This window comes from Mytilus californianus, unplaced genomic scaffold (genome assembly GCF_021869535.1).
Source record: "Mytilus californianus isolate M0D057914Y unplaced genomic scaffold, xbMytCali1.0.p SCAF_7, whole genome shotgun sequence".
NCBI classification, from domain to species: domain Eukaryota; kingdom Metazoa; phylum Mollusca; class Bivalvia; order Mytilida; family Mytilidae; genus Mytilus; species Mytilus californianus.
Genome location: NW_026262723.1, coordinates 23,728,827 through 23,749,575, shown reverse-complemented (window position 1 = coordinate 23,749,575; position 20,749 = coordinate 23,728,827). Strand labels below are relative to the sequence as shown.

General features: G+C 32.9%; 1 protein-coding gene across 1 annotated transcript; it reads left to right on the top strand.

The window, feature by feature from the left end:
- Nucleotides 1-259: 259 nt before the first annotated feature.
- Nucleotides 260-8,370, top strand: LOC127710182 (uncharacterized). Its single transcript, XM_052215946.1, has 7 exons — nt 260-380; nt 886-960; nt 2,157-2,287; nt 3,335-3,422; nt 6,653-6,766; nt 7,767-7,882; nt 8,223-8,370. The coding sequence occupies exons 2-7, from the start codon at nt 948-950 to the stop codon at nt 8,247-8,249; spliced, it is 489 nt and encodes a 162-aa protein (XP_052071906.1). The 5' UTR covers nt 260-380; nt 886-947; the 3' UTR covers nt 8,250-8,370.
- Nucleotides 8,371-20,749: the final 12,379 nt, after the last annotated feature.

The following is a 20,749-nucleotide window of genomic DNA, read 5'->3' as shown; positions in this document are numbered from 1 at the left end:
TATAATTTTTCATTAAAAAATACTGTTTAAACGAATCTAGTTAATTAGTAACTTTGCAAGGCAAATTTTAAACGCAGTGTATAATTACATCGCCAGATGTCCGAAGTAATGTCCAAAAATGGCAATCGGCAAACTTCAGCAGATTCCGCTACCCTACAGATCTGCCAAGGTGAGCCAAATGCAACAATGGCTGTTTTTATTAAATTTTTTTTTTTCAAAGCACCAACGGATCTTCCTGACAGTATTACTTGGTATACTCCTTCAAAAGACAATTTTTGTAAGCGGACAAAGTTTCATCTCGCGTGATCCAGATCAAGCAACCCGACAACTTGTGCTTATTAATGAAAATGAAGAAACTGGGAACGGACAAAATGATGGAGGTAAACAATATTACGAAAAGCATCGTTAATAACGACCGAAAGTCAAAATAAAACCCATGAAAAAGGCAAAGAGAAAATGAAAAAACAGCGATTTACAAAACACTACACCGACGTTATAGAAAGTGATTACGTTCGAACACGACAAACTTTTAAACGATATTCTAATTCTATTTGAATCAGTTATTAAAAAAAACATTGAAAGTTTGAAGCCGCCTTTATTTAGTTGGGGTATGCATATGATGAAATAGGGCATATTGAAAATAGCATACATTTTATGTTAATAGATTGGTTGGTTTAACTTATCATCGTTTCGATAAATTAACTATTGAAAAGTAAAAGCAATCAAAGACATTTTAACGCATTGTAAACAAATATCACAATACAAATGTTTTTCAAAATTCAACTGAACAAGTGAAAAGTCAAATATTTCAACTACGAAGAATCGGCAATGAATTAAAATGTAAAATGAACAATACTTTCATCTATCTATTTATTGTTTGCTTAGGTTTTTCTGGTATTCTTGGACTTTTGGTTTTACTGTCTATAGTTCCATCGTTGTTTACCATTATGTCTTCTCCAAGTAAGTGAATACCAGGGATGTAACAACACTATGTGCTACTCTCTGTTCTGATAACTTTTATATCACCCGATGAAATGTTTGCCTCCAAATTTTATAATGTGCGTATTATTGCAACAAAACCTAAAATCCCGAAAAGTCTTTAGAACAGAAAGAAGAATGGAGCGTTTTCAGATCCCTGTACGCTAAACATGGATACATGATCAGCATTTTGATGAAATAGGAAACAAATAAATGGCAAAAAACAAGGGGACACTCGGAAAAAACAAACAGGGTCAAAATTAAAAGCTATACAATGAGAACAATCGAAATCTAAAGTTTAATATTATACTACACCGTTGATAATGAAGAAACAAGACAGACAGTACAAACAAGTTCACAAAACACCACAAAAAACAACAGACTGGGCAGCTTGAACCAAGAAGAAAAAAAATGATCCCTTACCCCCCCAAAAAAAATGGAGGAAAAACAGTTGTTTCTGTTCCATTAGTGACACCCAATATTGATTACTTCATTTTGTTACTATTAGTTATAAGTATTTGATACTTACATATTTACTAGGTGAAGATCTGCACTTTTCAAAAAATGATTTTCTTTAGATAAACACGTATTTTTTACTTTCATGTTGGTATTCATAGTTTTTCATTGTACACATTATATCCCTATTTACAATATTTGATAATCTTTAACATTGTTGTAACTGATTTTATGTGTCTATCCTCATACAGCATTTGAAAATAACATGACATGCAAATAAATAAAGACCGATGTTCGAAATTCATAAATCGATTGAGACAAAACAAATCCGGGTTACAAACTAAAACTGAGGGAAACACATCAAATATAAGAGGAGAACTACGACACAACAGAAACACAACATTAAAATGTAACACACACAAAAACGAACTATAATATAACAATGGCCTTTTTCCTGACTTGGTACAGGACATTTTAAGAAAAAAACGAAAACGCAATCAGGAGCGTGTGTTTGAAACTGAAACCAAAAACACATACAAAACAATTCGTAAAAATAAAGAATTCTTATAAATAAAGTCTCAACCAATTCCAAATAATAAATCTTGTTTAATCTTTCTGTTCGTATTCCTGATGAAAAGTACAGTAATATTTCTAAAAGAAAGAAAATTGTATTTCAATAGTAATTTTGAACAAAATATATTGACAGATTAATTTGATTTCAGTTACAACAGGTACAGGTTGTCCATCAGTAACATGCCCAACTGGTTATTCCAAGCTTGATGACCAACGAATCAGTCCTAACTGTTATTCATTTGGTGGAAGAAACATTGCAAGGACTTGGCATTCTGCTGATGTATAAGAATTATGTTTCTGTTGATACTTTTTAAGGGGTATTTTTGTGAGGAGGGGGTCGATGACCAAGAGGTCTACATAGATGAATTACAAGGATCAATAGCACGTCAACGCCGTTTTTGTGGTTTTCTAACATCAATCATTATAAACTGTATATCCGATCCTTATTTACAAAGATTGTCACTTTTCCTTGCCGAAGCTTGGTGGTTTTTCTCCGGGTTGCCACGACTTTCTCCACCAATACATTGATTGATTGATTGGTGTTAAGCGCCACTTTTAGCACTATTGTGCTATTGCGTGCCGCTCAGATTTTATTGGTGGAGGAAGCCGTAGTACCCAGAGAGAAACACGTGCGTGTTTCGAACTCACAACCTCTGTGTTGTCAGGCTAGTGATACAGTAGTTGGACTACTTAGACCACTCGACCACCAAGGCCCCTACAAAATAGCCGTCATAATGTAATCAAGGTCGCTGAAAGTAGCGTTTAACACATATTTATCACTCTGATAATAAAACCAAAATGATATATTTGCATGCTCAAACTATTTTTTTATAATTTTTAAGTTAAAAATATGAATTAGACAGTGTGTGACAAATTACAAATTACATTACACAAACATCAACAAATTTTATAACAGTATGTGTTAAAACAATATGTCTACCAAGAAGCTCTAGTCCTCATTTCCATTTGCCGTTATAAAAAAGAACCTAGACTTTCTACCAGTTGAAATGTGTGTTGATATTATTTATTAATTTTTGCTTGCAAATCGATCAGCGTCAAAAAAACTTCCTGCAAATCCGGAAGGGGAAGTGAAGTGAACCAATACAGAGGTATGTTGAAGATGCAGTGATTGCCAGTGATGTCTACCAGAGACCATGTGGAGGTAACCAACATTAGGTCACCGTACGGTCCAACTATGAGCAAACCTATAACGTATAGTAAGCTATAAAAGGCCCTGATCAATGTAAATCAAACGAGAGAAGGTATAAAGTATATTTTAGTCTGTTACGCTTTGATTGAGTTGAATTGACTTCTTTTTAAATTTCAGGCCGTATGTACCAGTACTAATGGAGCTCATCTCTTAGTACCTGATAGTCAAGATGAGATGGAAGCTCTGAGAAAGAAATTTGGCATCGGTAAGTGTGTCTTAATTTTCTTTCTAATAAAAGTGAGGCACTAGTAAAGGGAGGTTAGTAAAAATCAGTTTAATATATTAACTTTTATACATTTTGTAAATCTTTTATGAATAATTTAGGTAACCATCTGAGCAGGCTAAGGCACTGACCATTTATCTTTCTGAAAAAAATTTTAAAATTTCCTTAAAAAACCATGCCTCCCATCCCTGGTACATTCTCTGTACCGATGTAATGCATTGACTGTATGAAAATAATGATATAACAATAATAAGTAGCCAAAAGATAATTGGTAGATGCATATAAATGTATGTCCAGTGTCAGTAACCTGCGCTTAGGACTTATATGTATGTATTCATCGTTACAAAAGGCCATGAAATTTTCAATCAAGCTACGAACGTGTTCTATCTATGACATCTTCCGCCTCTTTTTTACTGTCATAACGTCTATTTTTCCTTTACAATTAAAGCAGCGACGATGTGATTATCAACGGTTATTTGTGGCAAGCCGTTTTACTCTTTATTCGAACTTCAAGATATCTCATAAAATATATAAGATATCTTATATAATATACAAGATATCTCATATAATATATAAGATAACTCATATAACATATAAGATATCTCATATAGTTTATAAGATATCTCATATAGTTTATAAGATATCTCATATAGTTTATAAGATATCTCATATAATTTATAAGATATCTTATAACGAAAATTATATGAGATATTTTATACTATATAAGATATCTTATAAACTATATGCAATATCTTATAAGTTTATTAGATATATTGAAGTTAGAATGAATAGTAAAACTGCTTGCCATAGTTCACACGTGTTGCATGAAAGCACAAGGCTCTGAAATAACAATTGGCTCTGAAATAACCATGGTTTCTGAAATAACACTGGTCTTTGGAAAAATAGGTGGCTCTGACATAGTCCTTTACTTGGTTAAATTGATTTTGAAGTTAAAACTGACGCAGAGTATATAACTCAGATACAAAATAAAAGAGAACCAGGATACATATTTTATCAATGGATCTTAAATAAAGGATTTCCTTAGGAACAATCATACAGACACAAGAACACAGTTATTTTGTAGCGCATTTCTTTTAGACTAAGAAACGAAAATTTAAAAAAATCCACCTGCTCTAGTATCCATGCTATCCAAAAATATTTTTAGTGTAGTGTACTATTTTGGTCCAAATTATATCAAAATCATAGAAAATACAATAGACAAGTGCAAACTCAAAATATGGACAATTTCATGTTAAGGGGGTCTGTAATTCAGTTTGACAGCTTCAGACATACTTTTTTAACCTTTTCAATTTGAAAGTTTTACACTGTCCAATTTGGACTCTTCTTTTTTTGGCAAGGTAAATCAAAGGACGATAACTGTGTCCCTGGACCTAATACAACTTTCATTTAATTCTGGTCATTACTTAATAGATTATTTTTTTTAAATTGTTAGCAAACGACAGATGACGGATGCAAACTTAGTAATAGCAACAGCTCACATGGCCAAAAAGGGTTGATATGAAATTAGGTTAGCTCAGGTTACCAGAATTTAAGGGCCTTACTAGTCCAAATAATTATGACGTCTTGAAAGGCTATTTTAATTTTTTTTTCTGTAACTGAAATTTGGTACATTTGTTTATTTCCTAAGTAAACAATGCCACAGTTTTTATACTGTTTTTTTTTTGTGTGGCTTAAATCCTGTTATTGACAGTTCCTGAGAGAATCACACATATTGAAAGTTAATTTGAGACTTTAATTACCTTTGAAAACCAAAATAAAATCTCACATTCTGACCACAATCTTGTGCACTGGGAAAAGGAAACCAGGCTGTGGAATCATTTTTACAGTCAGTGAGTTTAAACCAGATTTATATTATAGTTCTGAATAACCAGTAGTTGACTGAGGTGTGGGTTTATAATTATAGCTTCGGTACTATTTTTAACCATTATCTTTTTTTTCACAATCTCCCACCCCCTCTCTCTCTCACAAATTTCAGGTTGAAACGTTGTTCCCTTAATCTCAATGTTGTTAAATAGGATATTAATTGTATTGCATATTTCTTTTTATGTACAAATTCGGACCAATATGACATTTACTGTAGCTGTAAAATGTCAACAGTTCAACTCATGTCAGAACTAGAAATATATGTTGAAAATTCATGTATATATAGTAAATTATAATATTGTCCATCTGTAAACTCGTTACTTAGAATACAAAATTAGCCAAATAAGCTACACAGCCTGCCAAAACTGCATAGTGTACTGGAATGATTACATCGTCTGCTCTCAAGCCTCTGTAGTCTGACCTTGGTGCTCAGTATCTTCTTTATTCTTTCTGAAGAGTTCCGACAAGGGAGATAATTGCGTGCAAAAACGGTGATTTTCTTTCAATTTGAATCGGTTTTTTCATAGAAACAGACTTTGTACAGTTATTTTATTATTCATTTAGAAAGACACAACCATGCTTGATATATACAAACTATTGCCACCAACAGAAATGGCTGCATATTTTAATAAAATATTTCGAAAATTTAGTCACAATTGCATACTTTTCAGAGCATAAAGAATGATTAAAACTGAATAGAAAATTACCAAGACTGTTTCATAAGCATATTTTTTTAATAAGGTAGTTACATCATTAAGAATCACTTTATTGATAGAAAGATATTTAAATATGAATCAAAAATGGGAAAACTAGCCATCTTTACGGTTTTAACTGTATTGTCACATTTAAATCAGTTTATTACTGAAATTGAGAGAAACACATAACTTTTACTGTTTTCAGTGATTTTTTCCCTCATTAACTTTCAATATCAACAGATTCCGTAAACAAAATATTTTACAACTTTCCATGCTTTACAGTGAAATGCTCAATGGTTACTGTCATCCTCTCTTAAATATAATCACTAGAAAATTAAATAGGAAGTTTCATACGATTCCGAAGTTTTGATTGACGGAGGCATTCCAAAAGCTACATTTTATTTCCTGATACAATGCAACATGAATGACTGAACGTGCTTTGCATGACAACGTTAAAACAAGGCAAAAAACCCGAAATTTAACTAGCAATTTCATGATTGTTGTAGCAGAAAAATGTAATGTTCCGCACTTCATACAACAAATTTGCGCACGTTTAACTCTTTTAGAACCATGTAAAATTACAAACGAAGCATTCAATTCTAAATCATGTAATTTACATTTACTATCACCCAGGTGACAACGACGGTGACGTTTGGACTGGTGCCAACGATTTAAGGAGTTCCAGGAACTTTATGTTTAAAGTAAACAACAAAATGTTTAACTTCAACGCTCTGCCATTTGGAGTAGGTTAGTATTATGACAAGAGACCTCAGAACTTGTTCAATATATACTTAGTACAATAGTATGGTGAAATGATATGAAAATGAATTGTCATAGTTTTCAAAGGTGCATACTAGTTAAATTAAAGTCATATCTTTTCCAACATTTTACAGACGCCATCATGATTCAGTTGACAGTTCTGGATTTACATTTATTTGTGTCACCGTTAACTATCCTCATCTTGCTTGTCAGATATTTAATTGCGACACGTGACACTACTATAGAGTGTAGGATGATCCTATAGATCCTTCCAACCCACCTTATTTCATCCACGATTGTTGTTAGGATTCGGGTTGCTCAAATCTTGTTTATACCTTGTTTTTGTTCTTTATACCACTATTTCTGTCGTTAATAAGTGGCCTCGGTGGCTGAGTGGTCTAAGTAGTTGATCTACTGTACCACTAACCTGTCAACACTGAGATTGAAAGTTCGAATCCTGCACGTTGTAATCAAATCTTAATTAATTAGGATTGTCAGTTTTCCTAACGAAAGTCTTTGCTTCTTTCCGGGCACTCCGGCTTCCTCCATCAAATCATTTGTTCATTACTTTTCGACTTATGGTTTATTATTGCACCAATCCTCCTTTTAAAGGGAAGTAACTTAATGAAGGTTTGCAATCAGATTGCGTGTTTAACACGGAAATACTCGAGGGTCTGGATGGGGTGTCCTTTATTTCAATATTCTTTAATTTCTTAGATAATTTTTCTGTATTCTTTATAATTTTTTCCCCATTATTCTCTATTCTTTAATTTTTTTCCCTAGTTTTCTGTATTCTTTTTATTTTTTGGACTTTAATCTGCACTTTTTGCCCATTATTCTGTATTCTGTAATCCCATCCAGACCCTCATTGATACCTAAGTAGTGGATATTTGTTGTATATCAGCTGTTGGATATAATTTGAATAATTTTGCTTTCTACAAACATCTTAAAATATTTAAAATAATTTGTTTTTTATTTTTCTTTTTAGAAAATGAATCGGACATGCGTGGTAGCTGTGTAGAAATAGATCTTAACAGTGATGGTGTTTGGGGTTGGGAAGCTGATGATTGTACAGATCTGGAGTTCTATATTTGCGAGTTACCAGTAGTAAGTAACAAGCATTGAAAGTTAATATCTATATTGTACACATAGTTTCAACTTAGATTTACCAAATTTAAATTCGTTGATTTAGAGCCCTTTTATATTACAACAAGTTTGTCGATGGATATATTTTGGAATCATACAATTAAGAACAATCAACCATTTAATCATAGAGGTAGGGTCATTTTCAAAATGTCCTTCCATTTTAAGTTGACATTTTTAAATTTATAAATTGTATTCTTACCGTTCTGATTTCTTCGCATTTAATTCCTTAAAATCAGCTTTCAATGATATTTTAAGACGCAGTGTAATTTTCTTTAAACGCATTACAATTTGATTTCAGGTATGCAATGCTGGTCTCATTGGTTAGGATTCTGATTCTTGTTTAGTCAACTTGGATGGATTGTTTTTATGCGTTGACGAAGGTGTGAAATAAATAAACAAACGACCTTAATTGTATTCAGGCGATGACAAAAGTGTGAAATAAATAAACCAACGACTGATATTGTTTTCTTTCTTCTTTAGTCGTTTGTGATGCTGTGGTAATAAATTAACACCACCTTTAATAGTACAATGGAAATTTGGTTATCTGGTAAAAAGACCAACATACCTTGCAGATGAGTATATAATAGATATAAGAAGATGTGGTATGAGTGCCAATGAGACAACTCTCCATCCAAGTCACGATTTATAAAAGTAAACCATTATAGGTCAAAGTACGGTCTTCAACACGGAGCCGTGGCTCACATCGAAAAGCAAGCTATAAAGGGCCCCCAAAAAAATACTAGTGTAAAACCACTCAAACGGGAAAACCAACGGTTTAATCTATATAAAAAAACGAGAAACGAGAAACACTTATGAACCACATCAACAAACGATAGTACGTTTAATTCTAAAAAAAAACATAGCACCAACCCTTTTAATAACGTTCCTATCGGTCATTTTGACGGATAAGCCAAATTTTTGGAAAACTAGTTTGCACGAAATCTTGTATGATCGTTGACATTCGTTGACAGATGTAGTTGAGGGCTCAAATTAATACTCAAAATACCAGCTGCATGATGTACCTGACACTAGTATCATTCAATGTATTATGTCAGTTTGCTTTTTCTTGACAAGAATATTGTGTGAGAAAACTATTTTTATCTTTTTTCAGATAGATTATTTTCACAGATTATTATAAAATAAAATTACTATTTTTGATAACTGTGCCGTGTTCTGTTACAAGAATACAATTAAAACTGTAATTAAAACCTGTACATATATGAAATATTTGATTCATAGAGTATCATCATTAAGACAAACTCAATGTAACATTTTTGAAACGCACTCAAAATTTCTCTTTGTCCGTTTTTTTTTGCAAAAGAGATGAAAACATCTAATATATGTCCTGAAATTTGTTAGCGGAGTCGGAATAGCAGTAACAAAACTTTATTTCTTTAATGCTTGATTATGATGATGTTAGACACTATATCGCTTAAATGAAGAAATAGTTACATACCTATGAAAAATACGAACATTTCTGAAATACTTTCTCCTATTTTTGCTTGAAAATAAAGTAATTTGCAAAAGCAGCTTCCTTAGAGAAAAGAATTTGGATGATGCTTCCAAATTTTGTTTCTCTTCTTCCAGAGAAGTGGACTTAGATACTTAAATTTCATGCCTTTAACTATGGTTTCTGTGGCTCAGTTGCAAGATAAACAATCTAACGCCAGAAAGATCGCGTGTTCAAATATCACTGCCGGGGATGAAAAAAGAATTTTCTTTATTAAACGTAACTCAACTTAACTTAAATGTTACTTAACTTAACTTACTTAACTTTCAATTTTAATTAAGACAACAGAAATACATGCTTAAGTCAAGTTAAGAAAACTAAATTCCTTACTGCTCCCAACCCTCTTTTGTTTTTTGTTACATTCTTACCCTAAGTACCCAACCATACAAGATTATCATTGCATATTCAGTGAATATTCTTTCGTATAGGACTCATTCAGCTACAGAAACTTGTGCGATTTATTTGACTTTGACAAATATTCTTCACATATCCGTTATTGTTGGATGTTTCGCGCATCGATTTTAGTACATAAACTTTGTGCTCATAAGACATCACTCTAGTCTAACTAAAGAATATTGTTTTTTTCTCAATAAAACACATATACTTTATTAGCACAAAGTTTATATTTTCCGAAATTTTACCAAAATGTGAGACAGTTCGAACTATAATTATACATCTTAATGTAATAAAACTCTCGAAGAAAATTAGAATGGTTGTCCCGTTATATTCATGTGATCCCTCCATTGACGGAGAGAGATGGAGACGGTAGAGGAGTTGAACCATTGACATCTACGGAGAGAGCTGGAGACGGTAGGACTTGAACCATTCGTGTGAATTGAATACACATCTCTGTGTCACGATAGGCTTAGAGAAAAAAAATCGGAAATGGATCCAAAGGGCGTACTCCTTTTTGATCTCCAAAAAAATTTAAAACCTTACGATTTATAAGATTTTCTAGAATAAAATTGTCACACTGTGTTTCTACTCTCTGGAAATACGACCCAACTTTCAAAAGATCCTGTATGAGGCAATGATAATGGTATTTTTACAGCATCATGTTAAATCTACTTTACAGTGCTGTGAGTGGATGTAGGAGTATAATATATTCATGATTTATTTAAGAACAACTGCATAATTTATTATTTACAGTTTTAAAACACATTGACAAGTTCTGTGTTAATATGATAATTTTAAATGGTGATTGCTAAGTATATCATAAACAGGCTCTAATGGAAGACGGTCATTTGAATTTAATTTCTAAAACAGACTAATAAAGTGCTGTTTTCGCACATAATTTTCTTGTCCCGATATTTATAAATAGAAAAAAAAAATAGAAAATGTGAGTAAAAATTGTAGATGTTTTCAATATGACGTAATTTGAGTTTAAATTATATTCTTTGGGCGCCATTGTTAAACCAAATTAAACTATGCCAAATGGTGCAATCATATCTGATTGGAGACCCTTGCTGTGATCGTGGAGATAAAATATACAAGACTTAAAAGTATGAATATTTTTCAGAAAAAATAATCTAGCGGTCAGGTTAAGAAGTTGATTTTGTTTTTTGTCGTCAGGGGAAATAACTCTTGCTCAAATTACGTTAATCGAAAAACATAAAATTGTCATCAATGGTGGTTAAATACTTCCCTCCGTGTTTCTTACATGTAACATGCATTTAAGGATGTAAGGTGAAATTAAAAGAATCTATAATTTAAAATTGATACTATAAGTCAAAAGAGCATTAGTTAAGGAACAACATATGCTAAACATATTGATAGGTTATGGAGCTCCTTATCGAGATATCTAACTTTTAAAAAATGGCGGGAAAAGACTGTCGCGGACTTTTATTTGCATTGGTATTATTTGGGTCTCAAGTCTAAAGAAAAGAAATCTAGAATTTTGGTAAATGACCTTTCATGAGCTATTGAAGTCTTTTGTGAAAAGAAAAATGGGTGATACGGGACAAAATATGTTACCCTGTATCGTAGAAAAAAACACAAGGAGTCTCATCATCTGACAAAAATTCCTAAACATCACCTAAGTACATCCTTAACAATATTTGAGTATATTGAAGTCGAAAATCTTCCGGGGTTACCGTATTAGAGAAAACTTGTATAAAGATGTTCTACATACTTGTTACTAAGAAGCTATAAATACATGGTGTTTTCCCCGTACATCAGCCTTCTAGTTGACTAATGTATTACTCTGTTTGAAGAGGGAAGCATTTGCAGACATACATATTATATACATTTCGTAATAGCTATTACTCTATGTTTTATAACAAAAAGATTGTTCGATGCTCTGCATGAGGACTGCTAACTTAATAGCTTGCTTTGCGGTACGGGCTTTGTTCATTTTTAAAAGACCAGTAGCACCAGTGTAGTATTGTAAGCATTTTGTTCAATAAGAATTTTACTAAAATCGTTCAGCTTGTGGAGGAGGGGGTTGGTTTTCGCCCCCTAGAGCCCTTTTTACAATGTATTTGCCAGTGGCTACGCCACTGAAGACTAATAGTTGCAAACTTCAATTGCACTTAGGTTCTTGTTTATCATTGACAATCGTATCATATATTGCTGGTCTCCGAGGGTATCATCAGTTCAGTGGTTAATGCATCGGAACTTACATGAATAATAATATCCGGTTGGGGTGTCCTTGTTGGAATATATCCCATGAGCGCTGACACACCAATTAATAATTGTGCTATTTGCATCATTAATGACTATTCTAGTTCTTTTGAAAATCAATATGTTGTCTTTTGAAAATCAGTGTGTCGTTTCTTGAAAGACAATACGGGTAGTAACGTCTTCATATCGATGAGCGTTTAGTACAGTGATTATGTCATAATTTGGTTAAGTTGGACATGAATGTGTTAAGAGTTTTAAATGACAAACAATGACACAATATAAACATTCGGATTTTTTGCTAAAGGAACTTCTGAACATAAATTCAAGCTGGTAAAATTGAGAATGGAAATAGGGAATATGTCAAAGAGGCAACAACCCGACCAAAGAGCAGAAAACAGCCGAAGGCCACCAATTTGTCTTCAACGCAGCGAGCAAATCCCGCACCCGGAGGTGGTCCTCAGCTGGCCCCTAAATAAAATTGTGTACTAGTTCAGTGAACTAAACTCCAAAACATATAAATGAACTAAAATTTAAAAAAAACATACAAGACTTTGTTTATGGCTAATATGTTAGTACACTAAAATGTATATTATATAGTTATATATTTACACAGAATAATGCGTATGTCAAAATTTACAAGTTGTTATTCGTTTCTTATGCATAAAGAAGAGTGATTTGTTTACTGTCTGTTACATCACATATTTCGTTATGATATAAACCTGACGTCAATTATTCCGAAAAAAAAACTACATTTTCACACAATATAAGATTACTGAAAACTCGGTGTCATGGTTTGGTTAAGTAGTATCATTGTTTAGTTTATGTTCGACATGGTTCAGTTATGTGATACAATGATGGAAGAATAACGATCAAAATGTTACACTGTTTTTGAAAAGGGAGAAGGTTTGGTACCATTAAAACGTTAAATCCCGCTGCAAATGTTTGCACCTGTCCTAAGTCAGGAATCTGATTACACTAGTTGTCGTCTGTTTATGTGTTTCTCGTTTCTCGTTTTTATATAGATTAGACCGTTGGGTTTTCCGTTTGAATGGTTTTACACTAGTAATTTTTTGGGTCCCTTTATAGCTTGATGTTCGGTTTGAGCCAATGCTCCGTGTTGAAGGCCGTACTTTGACCTATAATGGTTTACTTTTATAAATTGTAACTTGGATGAAGAGCTGTCCCATTGGTACTCATACCACATCTTCTTATATCTATAGACATTATGTACAACTACTGAAATACTGTTAAACATATTTTCGCTGAAACTTTTTTTTCGCGTTTATCCTATTCTATCCTATTTTGAGACAATACATTGTCGCCATTTCTTTATGTTGTTGTTATGTTCCCATACTAGTAGATCTGAGTTTCACATATTAACGTTGATCTTCTACTCGCAAAAATACATCGCTCGAGGAAATAAGTCGTCTACAGTAAATTTAAGATATTATCATTAGAGTTATCATAATTATAGAACACGCATGTATAAAGAGATCACGAGGGTAATATAGTAATGCATTTCAATAGCAATTTTCTTTAAAAGTAGTTCTATTCGGAATACAAAAGGACATAAAAAAGCACATAGTAATATATAGTAAGTAGATGCGGTGTGATATCCAATGAGAAAAATATCCTCCCGAAAACAAATGACGTAAATGTGAAGTCGCCGTACGGCCTTCAACAATTAACAAACCCCATACCTCTTAGCAAGAAATTAAAAGCTCCGACAAAATTAAAGGTAAAGCAATTCAAAATGAGAAAACCAACGGCCTGATTTATGTTCAAAACAATAAGCGAAAAACAAATATGATATACAATAACAAACGACAGCCACAGCATTACAGACTCTGGACTTAAGACAAACACATGTAGACTATGGCGTGGTTTTAATGTTTGCAGGCTTCACCCCCCCCCCCCTTTTTTTTTTTGCCTTAACCTTCGGGCAGTAGTGGTACAGAACAACAAACTATAAAAATCAGTTGAAAAAGACTTAACTCATCAGATGGATACAAGTCACGTAAACACCAAAGACATAAACACCAAAAGACACAAAGAACACATCTAATAAGGTACATTTTCTCATACTGAATACTAGACCGAAAGAGATTTTTCTGATATTATCGGGACTTTATTGCATAAAACCAAAAAATGCTTAAACGGGTTAAGTGATACAACACAATACACTTATAAGATATGACAAAAACATAATCATTTTATTCATTCGTAAAAATGGACATTATGGACCTATTTCTTATCCGAAATTATAATCTTTCATATATTTAAATTCGGAATTTTGAAAGTAATTTTCATATTGATTTCACTTACAGTTAATTAAAAAAATAAGTTTGAACTGTTGTCCATGTTTACATTTTGTTCAGTGGAGGGTTGATGGCTGTATGGTGCCTCTTGTAATCGTTTGGTTAGTTTTGTAGTTGGGTTTGGGTTACTGTATCATTGGCGTATACCTCCCTCCCTTTCTCCATTTATTCATCAAAAACATAATCTGTTCTTCAAAAAATACAGCCGTAAATATGATAAAACACATAATGTTCTATGTTAACATTAGAAGTCTTGCACATGAATTACATACTCCTAGTAGTGCTCTCAAAAAAAGATCTAGACCAATTGTTATCTGCTACTTCAAAATCCAAGATTGAGGAAGAAACCTATGTACAATATTAGTTCAATGTCAGAAAAATATAAACTTTTTTGTATGAGGCTGGGAAACTGGGAAAGGACGAGGTTCTACCGAGCCCTTCCCCAGTTTTGTGCCGAGTAAAAAAAAGTTTATATTTTTATGACATTGACCTAATATTGTTTTTATACTGCAACTTAAATCAATACATTGATAGCTATTTAAGATCATTTAAATTGGAACACAAATTTCAAACTTATTTGCATCCCTTAATGAACCCCTGACTGTGGAAGAAGTGTTCCATGATGAAATTTACATTGTACAAAATATAGCTGTGTTACTATATTTAGGAAATAAACACAGTATGCAGTATAAATGTTCTTATGTGTTTTATACAAAGTTCCTTTATTATCGCTTGAAACCCTCTTATAAATCACTTACTAGTACATTAGATTTATAATTATTTACAGTGTATGTTCTAACAAGGATTTGTATATAGTATACTATACAAATCCTTGGTTCTAATGATGTCTTTCTTTAAGCCATGTCTTCTAAAACACATACATAACATAACAGATAACATTTTAGTATCACCTTCTAAAGACAAGGGGAAGCTGTTCACTGACAGCAAAGGGAAGGCGGAAATTGTGTTTCAACAACTTAGACCCGTATTAACAATTGACAAATCAACATCAATTCCTAAAATAACAAAATACATCAAAGAAACAATACCAGAACTACTTATAACAACTAAAGGTCTCGAAAAACTACTCAAAGATGTAAACCCATCGAAAGCATCTGGACCAGATGGTATCCCAAACAAAATACTAAAAGAATGTGCAACGGAAATAGCACCAGGATTAACTGTCATCTTCCAAACATCAATAGACACTGGAATACTACCCGGAGACTGGCTCAACACAAACATTTCGTGTGTTTCCAAAAAGTGAGACAAACACCCTGCAGAAAACTATAGACCAGCCTCATTAACTTCGGTACTTGCAAACTACTAGAACACGTATGCAAGCACATCCTTAAACATCTTGAAAAGCACAGAGTCTTAACATCACTCAACCATGGATAATTAGATCTGACTATACATGTGAAACACAACTGCTACTCACCTTTCATGACTTCATGAACGCATTCGACGCCGGGCTACAAACTGACATCGCATCCTGGATTTTTTCCAAAGCTTAAAAATTACACTGTACCGCATAACAAATCATTAACAAAAATGGGAGAATACGGAATTCGATGACAAATAAACAACTGCCTAAATATGTTTCTGACACAGAGGAAGATGAAAGTAGTAGTAGAGGGAGAACAGTCGATAGAAGTAAAAGTGGACTCAGGAATTGTCTTAGTCTAAAGTATCAATCATTACAAATCCAACGGATTTAGTGTGAAGACGTCATAAACAGTCTGAGAAACACATAATCTTGTGCAATACCGAACTATAAGTCAACAGTATCCCTAGGTTGACAGATCATTAAGTTCTCATGTTTAGTGTAAACAATGTTTTATTATGAATTATAAAAATACATTTTCTATACACATTCACAAAAAGGATTCAGAAACAAGCAACAAGTGCTTATGTTAATCTGTCTCCTTGTTAGTTTAAATACATTATACACGAACAAATCAAAAATACATGCTCTACTACATATTTAAAAAAATATTGATCATGTCAGTCAGCGAGTTACATATTAGATTTAGTGAACTGAAAAAGTATTTAAAAAAAAATCAAAAAAAATATCGATGATAGCTAATAACAGTAGAAAAAATACTTAAAGATTTTATTACTGTGTTAAAGTTATAACCTTTAAAAAGGATCAAAAAGTTAACATGGATTACATTTATTTTTAGGGATTTAGATTTTTAAAAATCAAGATGCGATATCCCGTTTTGAACAGGTACAGCAAAACTTCCTTACAAATCTCAATCTCCCCCGCAGAGTTATCGGTCATTGCTCTCTCTCAATCTCAATGAGAGAGCGCAAGGACCGATAACTCTGCATGGGAGATTGACCAAATCTTTGTAACTAGGAATTAATTTTGAAAAGGTTTTAGTTACTGTGTCATAGCGAAATCATTGACTTAACAATTGATCAGTTATTATACATAAAATAATGTTTTCACTGATATCCAAAACGAGACTACAGACACTGGCATAGTGAACACTTTACACCGTAAGTATGAGTCAAATAAACATGACAATCGAAAAGGGTCATATGTGAGGCCCCTCATGGGGGTTTCCAAGTAATTACATAATTACAAATAATTTGCCAAAATAATCACATAGTCATTAATTATTCTTTTTAAAGGTAACTAAATAATGAAAAATCAGTCCTAGATTATTGAATAATCTAATATTCATTATAAAAACGTGTCTGGTAATCAAATAATCACTATAGAAACGGCAAAGTAATCACATAATCAAAAACCCCATTAGGAGGCTCATATATATGCGTTTTTCGAAGTCTGTTAACAATCTATTTAACACAACATTTTAACGTATGACATTTATTACTATAACAACTATATGTATTCTCATGTGTCTATCTAAATTACCACTCTCACTGAACCATCTACCACATTCATCGAATTTGCAAAGTATTTCACAAGTATGAAGTGTACATGTGTCTTTGAGTAATAACAAAGCTGACTTTAACCTATATCACACACATTATAGTCATTGTTTTTATCAGTATGATCACATGTATGTATTCTCTCAATCGGCAATCCTCGGGTGAATCCGCTACTCTCCTTAGATGAAGGTACGGAATCGGCCGAGTTGTGACGAATGTGTATTCTCATTCTTTTACCACATAAATTGCAGTCATGAGGGTTATCACCTGTATTTGTTCTCGTATGACTCTGTAACATACCATGCTCACTAAACCCTTTACCTCATAAATAACAGTCAGTAGGTGTTTCACCAGTATGTGTTCTCATGTGTCTCTTTAAAGAATAAAGCCAATTAAATCCTTTACAACATACATCACAGTCATAAGGTTTATCGACGGAATGCGTTGTCATGTGTCTTTTTAAGCTATTATGCTTACTAAACGTTCTTCCACATACATCACAGTCAATAGGTGTATCACCTGTATGTGTCCTCATATGTACCTGTAAGTAATCAAGCCGACTAAACCCTTTACAGCATATATTACAGTCATAAGGTGTGTCGCCTGTATGTGTTCTCATGTGTCTCTGTAAGCTACCATTCTGACTAAACCCTATACCACAAACATCACATACACAAGGTTTATCGCCTGTATGTGTTTTCATGTGTGCATATAAATGGCTAAGCTGACTAAACCCTCTACCACATACAACACAGACATGAGGTTTATCACCTGTATGTGTTCTCATATGATTCTGTAAATGATGAAGCCAAAAAAAAGCTTTAAGGCAAACATTACATTTATAAGATTTATCTCCAGTATGTGTTCTCATATGTCTCTTTAGATAAATATCTCGAGTAAATTCACTAGCACACACATCACATTTGTAAGATTTTTCACCTGTATGCGTTTTCATGTGACTCTTTAGGTAAATATTTTGAGTAAATGTTCTAGCACAAACATCACATTTGTGACGTTTTTCACTTGTATGTGTTCTCTTGTGACTCATTAGGTTATCATTTCTAGTAAATTCTCTTGCACAAACATCGCATTTGTGACGTTTTTCACTTGTATGTGTTCTCTTGTGACTCATTAGGTTATCATTTCTAGTAAATTCTCTAGCACAAACATCACATTTATGACATTTGATATCAGTATGTGCATGATGTGTTCTCGCATGTCTCTTTAAGTCACTACAACGAGTAAATTCTCCAGTACAATCATCACATTTATAACATTTCACAACATAATGTGTTTTCGTGTGTCTCTTAAGGCTATCATTTCGAGTAAATTCTCTAGCACAAACATCACATTTATAAGTTTTAACAACAGTATGTGTTCTCTTGTGTCTCTTTAAGCTACTACTTTGAGTAAATTCTTTACCACAAACATCACATTTATAACATTTAACAACAGTATGAAGTAAATGATCATCAGCCTGTGTTCTTTTGTGTCTCTTGACGTTACCATTTATCACTTTATCCTCCACCATATTCATCTTATTGATAAAAGTTATCTCTAGAATGTGTCTTCCACGTATCTTCCACGTATCAATTAAGGTCCGACAAAAGTATTAGCCAATCCAAAGATGAATCTAAAAACAAATGTTATAGAAAGGAACTTTAGCAAAGACATAAAAAAGGTATATCAAGAAAAAAATAATATTATCTTGATCAAAAAAGTAAAGTCAAATTTCAAAATATAAAAACTTAATATAAAGAATATCATTTGACATATGTACATATCACTCGTCACAACTCGGCCGATTCCGTACCTTCAGAAAGAGAGTAGCGGATTCACCTGAGGATTATCAATCGATTTACATATAACAAAGGAAAATGTTTAATCCTGCTGGTTCCCTATTCAGTCCCTTATGTTACGGAGTAATGATTTTTTTTGTAAAATCGTTGAAAAAAAACATATATTTCTTGGAGACACCGATAACAGTCAACAAAGATACAAAAAAAAAAGAAAAGAAAAAAGAAGATGCAACCCATTCACGTTTTGTCATTTAATCTTAAGCAAAGAATAACAATAGACAATGGCAGCATTATATATTATGGGGTACTCTTTCATTGGAGGAAGCTACCTTTTACAGTTGCAATTATGACTCCTATCTGTCAACTCTCTATTTATCTATACGTGTCTGTATATTCACAATTAACCATTATTTGTACTGTATTGATTGAAAAACAGACAATACTCAATAACTTAACAATCTAATTATGAGGTACTCCTTCCTTGGAGGAAGATTTGTTTTACAGTTGCTATTATGACTCCTATCTGCCTACTGTGTATCTATCTATACGAGCATGTTTACTAGTATTCAAAATTAACCAATATATGTGTACCGTATATTAAAAAAACCCCAGACAGTATTCAATAACATGACAATCTAATTTTGAGGTACTCTTTCATTGGAGGAAGATTCGTTTTACAGTTGCAACTATGACTCCTACATGTATCTGCCTACTGTGTATCTATCTATATGTGTCTTATATTCACAATTAACAAATATTTGTACTGTATATATTGTAAAAGAGACAGTACTCAATAACTTGACACTCTAATTATGAGGTACTCCTTCATTGGAGGAAGATTCATTTTACAGTTACAGTGTTGACTGCTACCTGCCTAACGTGAATCTTTTCTATTTGTCTGGATGTTTTATATTCACAACTAATACTTGTAGTATATATTGAAACGACAGACATCCACAATACTGCACAGGGGTGTTTCGAGGATATTTGAAAGTGGTGGCGGAGAATGAAATCTTTCTGGACCTTTTTTTTGCCAAAAAACATAAAATAATTGTAAAATGCACTAAAGTAACGGTTCCTGGCTTGGAGCATATATATTTTAAAGTTAAAGTGTCGCGGTTTGGTATTTGTTATGTCGAATTCTCTCCATTAATTGTCTATGGTATATTAAAATGCTTGGATGGATCTTAACAGCAGTAGACCAATATTTGTTTTTCGTTCATTTTTTGTACATAAATAAGGTTGTTAGTTTTCTCGTTTGAATTGTTTTACATTGTCATTTCGGGGCCTTTTATAGCTGACTATGCGGTATGGGCTTAGCTAATTGTTGAAGGCCGTACGGTGACCTATATTTGTTAATTTCTGTGTCATTTTGTTCTCTTGTGGAGAGTTGTCTCATTGGCAATCACACCACATCTTCTTTTTTATACAATAACGAGAAATTCCAAATTATAGGGTATAAGCCGTTACTTAACATTTCAATAGTCCTAGGCCAGGATTTTATGAACGGGAGGCGTAATAACGGTTGCCCTGGTAGAGGGGCCTTGTGGAAGCTCAGAAGCTTCTGGATTTCAACAATTTAGCATCAAATTATGAAGTAGCCAGTCTGATAAATATCTCTCTATTTTAGATTAGGTTCTGGTTCCTCTGAACTACACATATAACAGTC